Source organism: the organism of the source record quoted next (genome assembly GCF_019968985.1).
Source record: "MAG: Porospora cf. gigantea B chromosome Unknown PgB_NODE_905_length_9609_cov_114.305, whole genome shotgun sequence".
Lineage (NCBI taxonomy): Eukaryota > Apicomplexa > Conoidasida > Eugregarinorida > Porosporidae > Porospora > Porospora cf. gigantea B.
In genome coordinates this window covers 1-9581 of record NW_027179340.1, presented here as the reverse complement: position 1 = coordinate 9581, position 9581 = coordinate 1, and the positions used below count along the sequence as shown (strand labels likewise).

Here is a 9581-nt window from a genome sequence, read left to right as displayed (position 1 = left end):
ATCCCAGCAAGTTACCTATGATTGACTGCAATAAGCACGGCATCTTCAAGGTGCTGGGTAAGGGACTCCCTCCTGTCCAGAAGGTGGCTATTCGAGCGCGGTGGTTCTCTAAGAAGGCCGTTGACAAGATCGAAGCTGCTGGAGGCGTTGCTGTCATTGGTAACTAGTGTCTCAACTGGTGTCGAGTGCGAGTGCATTAAGTCGGATTAGTAGTGATTCTAAAATGGCCTGTGTTGTATAAGCAACTGCTCTTTTGCGCGTTATTTCTGGCTAAACTGTGAATCCCTAACAAGCTGAGATTAATAAAACTCAAAATGAGTGTCTTTGCCGGAGTATCTCAACTGAAGCAGTTCGAAGAGAACTCTGCCGTCCGAATTGCTAACCCATTGCGGTTAAAGCAACGGTTGGTGCCTAGGACCACTGATAGCGAACCTCCCCCTTCTCCCACCCTAGAACTTAAGCGGAGTCTCTCTCGAGCCAGTGACCGTCAGTTTGAGTGCGACGATGATGCCGTTGTCGCCTGCTCCGAAGAGTTGCGTCAGCGCCTACTCAGCGTCGGAGATAAGCGACAGAGGCTGGAGACCGTTGACGAGGACCCCGTTTACATGTTGGAGGGGCCAGTTTCAGTCCGATTTGATGGCATATCTGTGACAGCGGTCACAACTACGGGCCCTCCGTGGGCGAAGCAAGTGGAAGAAAAACTTATCGTGAAGAATGTGTCGGGGGTGTTGATGCCCTTCAGATTGACAGCGATTATGGGCGCATCAGGAGCGGGGAAGAGTACGCTCCTTAACGGTGAGTGCCATGGCCCCTCATAAGCAGTCCTGTCGCGCAAGCTGCGTTCCCGTGTCGACGGGGATGTGTACTATAACCAGGTGCGCGTTTCAAGAAGTCAGGCCCTTTCCTGCTCACGCTTTGTACAACAAGAGGATATTTTCTATCCATTCATTACATCCTCAGAGCACCTTGAGGCGCAATCAAAGCTTCGACTTCCGAGGCAAACTAAGGCCGATCAACACACAAGAGCGAGAGAAGTTCTAGACAACTTCAACCTGTCCAAGGTCGCAGATACACGCATCGGCCATGCTGTGGAGGGTAAGGCTGGCCTCTCTGGCGGCGAGCGCAAGCGTCTTTCTGTCGCCACCGAGATGATCAGCAGCCCGCCACTGCTTTTCGCGGACGAACCTACCACAGGCTTGGACTCGTCGATGGCTGAGGTGGTCATCAAGAAGCTGAAGGATCTCACGCTTCGAGGCCATTGCGTCGCGTGCACCATTCATCAGCCGTCTTCCACCGTGAGAGTGTCGGGCTGCCTCAACGCAGCTTTTCCAAAAGTTCGACGATTTAATTCTGATGGCCGACGGGAACGTATTGTACGCTGGAGATACGATGGGTGTAGTGAAATGGTTTAAAGATAAGTTCGGGCTGGTCTGTCCCAGCACGGCCAATCCCGCGGACTTCATCATCCGCGTGACGGGTATCTCCGACCATGTTGACAGACAGGTGAAGGTAGACCAGCTCGAGGGTTGGGCAGAAACGTGGAGACGTGAAGGAGAGGCCTTTCTGGAATCCTGGTTCGCTGGTGACCGAGACGTTTTTTTCGACGAGATGCGCCAAATCTACTTCACCACCGCACAACTCATGGGAGCTGGGAAGAAGTCGATGCGTCTACTGGAAGACCGATGGTTGGATTTGGAAGACGACGCCTTCGGGCGCCGTGGAAGCAAGCCCATTGAGTTCGTGGCTTCCGAGGAGATCACTATCAAGCCCGAAACTGTCACTGGGAATGTTCGAGTAGCATCGTGGTGGCGTCAGCTTGGAATAATGACCAGTCGATGCTACAAAGACGTGCAACGCAACCCAGGAGTCATGCTGACGAAGCTCATCCAAGCCATCATCGCGGCAGTGCTGATCTCCATGTTCATTTTCCAGCTGACGTTCAACCTGGTTGATGTATGTTGCCGGGGTCCTCCTTACACAGTCCTACACTAGGGTCGGCGTGACACAGATGCTTCTCATACAACAGTGTATGTCCAACGCCATGGGGCTCTCGTCTGCTTTCGCCAAGGATCAACCTGTTGTGCTGCGAGAGCACGAGGAAGGTGTAGTACGAGGCGGCTACTTCATGCTGGCTAAGATTATGGCTGACTGGTCAACTCAACTACTGATTCCAATTCTCTTTAATGTCATCGTGTTCTACACCGTCAGGATCGATTACCCGGACGACGTCCTCTCGATGATATGCAGCTCTCTAGCGCTAACCCTCGCGGCCAACGCCGCTCTTTCTATCGGCTACATGTCCTCGGCCGTAGCGCCGACCATGGAGCTGGCCATGGCGCTGACGGTCATTCTAATCGTCCCTGCAATGTACTTTTCCGGTTTCATGCGCGACTTGAGTACAATGCCCGCTTGGATGAGCTGGGTGCAGTACGTGTCTGTCTTCAAGTGGGGCATGATTGCGTATACCACAATCGTCTTCGATGGCAATTATGTGGAGACTCCAACGGGATCCATTCCAGGACACGCCTTCCTTGACACCTTGGGAATCCGGACGGACCAGTTTGGCCTGGCGATTGGCGTGCTTATCGCCATGTTTGTGGGGTTCCGCGTGATGGGCATCGTGATCTACAGCCTGATTCTTCGGACCAAGCGTGAGGCAGAGTGATTCGTGGTGGAATAATTTCATAATTTCCGATGCGGGTATCTCCAGTGACATATAAGAATTGCTGCCGTACAGCGTCACTCCTGTCGTTTGCAAGTAAATCGAGTTCACTGGTCCCGCCGTCTGGATCGGGCCCCGTCGCCAGCACCAAGGAACACATGTCCACAGCCCCTCTGCTGCTCCAGCAACCAGAGTGCCCCTATCTGCTATCAGAGGCCTCGACAGAGAACGCCTTCCTCAAGGCGGACTTGAATGAGAGACGGAGACGGATTCGGCTGTTCTGGTCGGCTGTTTATCGGAGTCAGGAGTCTCGCTGGGGCCCTATTCTGCCGCCGAAGGAGTTGCTGGAAGCCATCCCTGTAGACTGTCACTTCACCGGAGCGGAGAAGAGCTATTTTTTCACGTGCGTTTGTGGACTTGGTCCTCTGTTCGACCTGAACCCCAAGACTGGCCGAGTCACATTCACTAATAAAGGAGTCTCCGCAGACTTCAGCTTGTTTAAAGTCTGCAACATCACAATGCTCGAGAAGCTGTCTGCGTGGCACTGGCTACAGATGTATGATGATGGACTCCTGGAGCCAACATCCAACCCCAGTGTTATTCTATCGTGTTTAGGACTCAACGATAGGTTGCAATACCTGCGAGAGATGACTTCTACCAGAAGCGTCCTCTGGCTGGAACAGGCCCGATGGTTGGCGGTGGACTGTATGGGAGAGGCCGCCATTCAGAGCAAGATGGAAATTGTGCAATCTATCACGTCAGATATGAGCTTTCTTCTCCAACTGCTGGAGGAGCTGATGTCCAAAGAGGAGAGGTCCAAAGAGGGGATCAGGTACATTGACAAACGCTACGTCATCATCGTGCTTTTCCTGCACTTCCTTGGCTTGGAGCCGATTAAGGAGGTCGACTACCGTATGGCAGCACATGGAATCTCGCAGGCTTTCAGCACGATTCGATGCGGCCTTCTGGACAGAACTCGTCACCGCGAGGACCATTCCAGACTCCTGTCCGCCGTGTGTGCGTCGCTCCAGACGGTGTCGCGAGGATGGTCTGTGTATGGCCGGAACCTGGGCGTGGACACCACGATGTTACGTGCGCCTTCGCTGTTGGATGGGCTGCAGCAGCCAGACGGAGGGATGTTCTATCCCCTATTTCTGAACCCGCACGCCCTTTGTCACCGGTCTTGGGATGAAGCAAAAAGGCACCCAGGCATAAGGCATTACACGTGTTATGCGAGCTCCACCTTCACTGATCGGTCGAATTTACTTGGAGTGCGTGTCCGAGACTGCAAACGCCCAACTTGCCTCACTGACATGCTTTCCCTCATGAGAACCTCCGACCAGGGCTCCGACTCCCATCCGAACTGCCGCCGAAAGTCAGACGGGATGCGTTTTTTTCGACTCTTGCCATCAGACCTCGCTTCCGCCAGCAACCACTGCGCGGTTGTGCGCCAGCTGAGGAAGCTGGAGGCCGTGCGACAATTTGTCACCCGTGTTCCAGGGTGCTTCAACCTGATGTTGGGCGACTTGAGTCTGCCGGAGGCCGATACATCCAGACTGCGGCAGCAGGTCATTGCGGCTCTGCTGCTCGGTCTTAGCAACAAGGGCACCCAGCATGTCAAAAACGTCGAAGCAACTGATGTCGAGGCAACTGTCGACGCAACTGTCGAGGCAACCAGTGTCGAGGCTATCGGCGCAGCCTTCTTCTTGAGGACGAATGCTCTGTGCTTCTGCCAGCACTCGTTGTTGCCGTCGAAGACTACAAACGCAGCATTTGCGTTGATACGTCACTTTGATTCACATAAATGGCCTGCGTGGGGAGAGATTGAACGGAGGCTGACAGAGTGGTGGAGGATGTTACATCCTGTTGAACTTGCACTAGACGAAATTGAAGCCGAGGGATATGATCAACATCCTTCAGATGACTGGGAAATCGTACCAAAGAACGCCGCAGCATATTCTTGCTTCACTTTGTCTCCATTCTCGAAGTGCCATGGGCGCCTGCAGATTAAGCTGCAAAGACGCCAAGCCGGTCTCGCTCCCAACCGCCCTCTCTGGCATGTGCCAGAAGAGCCTTCGGAAGGCCGGTCTTCTTCCGAAACCCCCCCACAGAAACCAAGGAATGGGAAGCGCCGACATCGACCTAGACACCGCGAGGTGAACCGTCAAGAGTCTCAGCAGGTTGACATAACCGAACCTCCGCCACATCGTTGGCCATACCCGCAGGTACTGCTTCGCTGTGGAAGGAGTAGCTGTGTGGAGCATCTGACGGGCTCGCTTTCCGTTTGTGAGGCCAAATCGTTGGCCATTGGTGAGGTGTATGCGGTGTCGTGAACATGTTGCTAATCTGAACGAGTGGAAGCCTGCTGGAGCGCCAAAACTGCAGATTCAAATTTGGGAATAACTCATGCGACTCGTATGTCAGAGAATCCGGCTTCCAACTCGCGTGATTATTGCCTCTCTTCTCGCTACCCAAGACTTGGCCGTCTCGCCACCTGAACCGGACTCGGGCGAAAGTCGGAATCGCGCGAACATCTCAATGCATTCAACGAAAGCCACCTTCAAGTTGGAAGAGTCTAAAGCCTCCAATGGGGCACCTACTACCCCTGGCGCGACATGGGGTATGTGGAAACGGGTCTCATTGCTGGCCTCACCAGACGAGGCCGTAGGATTCCCAGCGGACTACCTGCAGGAGAGGCGACGGTACCTGCGTGAATTCTGGTCGGAGGTATACAGTCGAAAGAACGTTGGCACGTCTCGTAACTCCTCTGTTCTGCCACCGAAGGAGGTGCTGGAAGCCATCCCGGCGGACTGCGACCTCACCGGAGCAGAGAAGAGCTTTGCGTTCGTGTGCATCTGTGGACTTGGTCCTCTGTTCGACTTGGACCCCAAGACTGGCCGAGTCGTCGTTAACCCAGGACACCTTCCCCTGGACTTCAGCTTGTTTGAAATCTGCGACATAGCCGTGCTCGAGAAGCTGTCTGCATGGCACTGGCTACAGATGCACGATGATGGGTTTCTTGAGCCGACATCCGACCTCAACCCAAGTGTGCTGCTCTCGTGTTTAGCACTCAACGATCGCGTGCAGTACCTGAGAGAGATGACTTCCACTAGAAGCGTCCCATGGCTGGAACAGGCTCGATGGTTTGAGGTGGACTGCCTAGGCGACGCGCAGGCCAGCGCACGTTTCCAACTCCTCGTACGGACGGATGCTGCCATGGCCCTGCAGCTTCTGGAAAGCCGCGGAGACTTGATGCCGGCCAACCAGTTCTTTCAGGCTCGCCACACAGTGATCATGTTGGTCCTGTACTATCTCGGCCACCAAACTGCCACCGTCGGCGGTGCCAACGACATGTTTGGAAATTTCGTCTGCCACGCCCTCCAGGCTATACGGTGTCTTGCGCTGGGCCGCTCCTCCCACCAAGAGCAGATCTCGCGCGTCAACCTGGATAACGACCCTGCTGTGGCTTGCGGCTGGAAAGTATTCTGTTTAAACCTTGGAGTTCAGCTGCCACCTGACATGCACACCGTTCTCTCCTGTCTAGACCGCGATGACTTTGGGGGGCTGTTGCCGTTGTTCCTCAATCCAATAGCATTAATGAGTAGGACGTGGTCTGAGGTAGCTCACCACTGTTCATTTCGAGGGTATTGCATGCATCCCAGCTTCCAGCAACATCGTTATCACCCTCGACCACCGTATCTGCCTCATTACTGGTCGATCCTCAGTGACTGGCGGTCTATGCCTAACTCACTGCAGCAGCTGACTCGCCATTGCGCCATCGGAGACGCACCTTTCATACAGAAAGGTAGGCTGCGCTCGCCTGCCAAATTTTCACTACTACTGCCGACGGACGTGGCAGGTACGTGCGCCTCAACTCGGCATCTCCGGAGATTGTCGTCGGTTCGACAGCTTATCACTCGGCAACATGGACCGTGGAACCGATCCGAGAACTTTTCGACAGATCCCATAACTAGACGCGTCGCTAGACAGCACCTGGCCGTCACCCTGATGAACACGATGGCTAAAACTCCGGAGGGTGAACCACTGCCGATTTCCAGGTCCATGACCGATAGTCGTGGTGTGGCCCCTCTCCTGAACGCTGGCGCCATCTGCTTCTGCCAGCATTCGCTGCAGTCCAACAAAAAACGCAACATGACTTTCAGTCTCTTATCATGGTTTGTCGGCTCGACGAAGCCCAGTTGGGCGGATGTGAAAGACTGTCTGGCTGCTTGGTGGGATGCCCTCCATTGGGAAATCCCGCTGCCCGACTGTGAGCAGTGGGGATACACCGTCCGCCCTGCAGTCAAGGCAACGAAGAAAGACAAGGTGAGCAGTTCCAAACCGCGTGATGAAGGATACACGATTCGAGCAGCGAGGATGCGGGAGAGATTGATGCAAAAGCAGCTCGTTGGAATTCCTGACACCCCCCATACTGACAAGATGGTCATAAAAGGAAAACCAACAACTGCACGAACCGGCAGCCACTCGAAAAGGAGCTGGACACGCAAGAAGGAAGGACGCAAGGAGCAGAGAGTGGTCCCGTCGCTGGCCTCTGGCGGCTCTGGGTCCTCTGACGACTCTAACGCCTCTGACGACTCTAACGCCTCTGACGACTCTATCTCCTCTGACGACTCTAGCTCCTCTGACGATTCTAAGCGCTCAGTCGGCTCCATGCTGGCAGTTGTGGCGGCTGAACGGTGGCGTGCAACGGGCGTACCTATGGCACACGGCCTGGCATCCGCCCACATCATTCCGGAAACTCCGATCGGCGGGCTTCTGGTGTTCAGCGTGACTTAGGTTTTATTTCATACATGCCCGAATCCCATAATGAACAATAACCAAATTTTCATGCGCATCATAGGCCTTCGACAGCACACCCCTACTGCAGGCTCTGCTATGTTAGCCTCCCTTTCGACGCACGACCTGGTAGCTACCGACGGTATGGGAGCTATTGAGTCGCGGCGAGCCCCCCAATGTGAATCTGTTTTGCTTCCATCCTCCGGGTCAAATTCAAACTCGTTCCTGGCGCCACCGATCTCCAGCTTCTCAAGGTTTGTTGCTGATGATCATACAGAGAGGCGCACGTACTTGCGAGAGTTCTGGTCGCGGATCTACAACTCCTCCTCGGCCACGTCGAATCTCCCGCTGGACGAAGATCTGGCCTCCATCGACGGAAACACTCAACTTACTGGGCCTGACATGAGCCTTATGTTCGTTAAGGTCTGTGGACTTGGTCCTCTGTTCGACCTGAACCCCAAGACTGGCCGAATCACATTCACTGATAAAGGAGTCTCGGCAAACTTCAGCTTGTTTAAAGTCTGCAACATCGCAATGCTCGAGAAGATGTCAGCATGGCACTGGCTACAGATGTACGATGATGGGCTCCTGGAGCCAGCATCCAACCCCAGTGTGCTTCTCTCGTGTTTAGGACACAACGATCGCTTGCAATACATGCGAGAGATGACTTCCATTAGAAGCGTCCCCTGGCTGGAACAGGCCCGATGGTTCACAGTGGACTACATGAAGGAGGCTCAGTACCAGGGGCTAACGGCGATATCCACAGTATGCGTGGACACGATGTTCCTTCTTCAGCTGCTCGAGTCTGTTAGCCGTGGCAAAGAGCCTGATGAGGTTTACCTGACGAGGCGTCGCGTCACAATCTCATTGCTGATGTACTTCTTAGGGTGGGTCAGCGAAGATGACGGGTGGGTACAGTTCCGAATGCTACACAATTTCGTAAGCAACGGACTGAGTGCTATCCGGTGCCAGTGCCTTTATCCCACCAAACACACCACTCAACTACGTGAACTGGACCAGCAACTGCAGGGACACCCAGCCACTGAGACAGGATGGACGATTTACTGCCGGTCACTCGGCATATCGACGGCACCCTCGTTCGCAATCGCCAGTACGACGCTGAGTCGGATGGATGGTGGCGGGCTGTACCCCCTCCTTCTCAATCCCGTCACACTTGCCGGCCGCACCTGGAACCAAGTCAAATCTCAGGCCGGTTTCTGGGGGTATGCGCTTAATTCCGAGCTTAGACGTTGGAGCTTCCCTCATCATATCGGTTTCCTGGATGTCGAGTTTCCATCGAAACCTGTGGAGTGCATAGCTCAGAACTTGCTCCGCGTGGCAAAACACGAGACGACCCCATGCGACGGGACTGCCATCGTATCTCGGGACCATGTCCCCTTCTCGCTGCTTTCAGCGGCCGACAAAGCATTCGAAGGGAGGCCATGCTTCGCTGTAGGGCAAATGCGAAGACTTGAATATCTTCGTAAGACGATATCGAGGCCCAACAACGAAGACATGAAAAGCTTCTGCCGAGACCCAATGACCCAGTCGCTTGTCAGACATCTGCTTGCGCTTAGCGCAGTGTGTGGTATCAAAGGTACGGAGGTTGTCGCCATTGATCAGTGGATGCCGTCTAACGAGTCCTGCCATGGAGTGAGGCCTTTGCTGCAGGCCGGTGCCCTATGCTTCTGCTCAGCCTCGCTCTTGCCTGCACGACTGAAGAGTGTGGCGCTGGACCTGATACCGCTTTTCGCGCAGGCAACTCAGCCGGAGTGGGGCAACATACAGCGGCCGTTGAGCGCCTGGTTGTCCTGTTTGTGTTACCCAGATATCTCGTCTGAGGATATGAATGGGTATAACTTGACACCGAATGACTTTACGTCCTCCGAATATGGCGACAGGGCCGCCAAATTGCGAGAGGCCCTTAGAAAAAGGCAATGGCAACAGGCCAAGCAGGACCCAAGAACGAAGACGGCTGAGCAGGTCAAACAGGAGCCCCAGGCGGACCCTATCCCCAGCAAGAAGACAGGTGCCAGAAGTCAGCGAAATGCGAGGTTCTCCAATGCTGGGAAACGCGGCACCACGAAGAATCAACAAAGGAACCCTCGTAGGACCTGGCTCG

At 54.5% G+C, this 9581-nt stretch overlaps 4 protein-coding genes across 8 annotated transcripts; all 4 read left to right on the top strand.

Moving 5' to 3' along the window:
* Positions 1-314: 314 nt before the first annotated feature.
* On the top strand, positions 315-2665 carry KVP17_003510 (uncharacterized protein; the record flags this gene model as incomplete). 3 transcript variants are annotated; one of them, XM_068520883.1, is made up of 4 exons in its annotated part: positions 315-795; positions 823-1295; positions 1324-1953; positions 1982-2665. In XM_068520883.1, the coding sequence occupies 4 exons, from the start codon at positions 315-317 to the stop codon at positions 2663-2665; spliced, it is 2268 nt and encodes a 755-aa protein (XP_068371112.1). The 3 variants fall into 3 exon arrangements, with proteins under 3 accessions (XP_068371112.1, XP_068371110.1, XP_068371111.1); XM_068520881.1 differs by having other exon boundaries at positions 1324-1992; XM_068520882.1 differs by lacking the exons at positions 315-795; positions 823-1295; positions 1324-1953 and having other exon boundaries at positions 2030-2665.
* Positions 2666-2694: 29 nt separating this feature from the next.
* Positions 2695-4995, top strand: KVP17_003511 (uncharacterized protein; the record flags this gene model as incomplete). Of its 2 annotated transcripts, none has more annotated exons than XM_068520885.1 (1): positions 2695-4995. In XM_068520885.1, the coding sequence occupies one exon, from the start codon at positions 2695-2697 to the stop codon at positions 4993-4995; it is 2301 nt and encodes a 766-aa protein (XP_068371114.1). The 2 variants fall into 2 exon arrangements, with proteins under 2 accessions (XP_068371114.1, XP_068371113.1); XM_068520884.1 differs by having other exon boundaries at positions 2821-4995.
* Positions 4996-5068: 73 nt separating this feature from the next.
* Positions 5069-7459, top strand: KVP17_003513 (uncharacterized protein; the record flags this gene model as incomplete). The annotated part of the gene is made up of 1 exon (XM_068520888.1): positions 5069-7459. The coding sequence occupies one exon, from the start codon at positions 5069-5071 to the stop codon at positions 7457-7459; it is 2391 nt and encodes a 796-aa protein (XP_068371117.1).
* A 51-nt stretch (positions 7460-7510) lies between these two features.
* On the top strand, positions 7511-9497 carry KVP17_003512 (uncharacterized protein; the record flags this gene model as incomplete). 2 transcript variants are annotated; one of them, XM_068520887.1, is made up of 2 exons in its annotated part: positions 7511-9081; positions 9233-9257. In XM_068520887.1, 2 exons carry the CDS (start codon positions 7511-7513, stop codon positions 9255-9257), a joined length of 1596 nt encoding a protein of 531 aa, XP_068371116.1. The 2 variants fall into 2 exon arrangements, with proteins under 2 accessions (XP_068371116.1, XP_068371115.1); XM_068520886.1 differs by having other exon boundaries at positions 7511-9497.
* Positions 9498-9581: the final 84 nt, after the last annotated feature.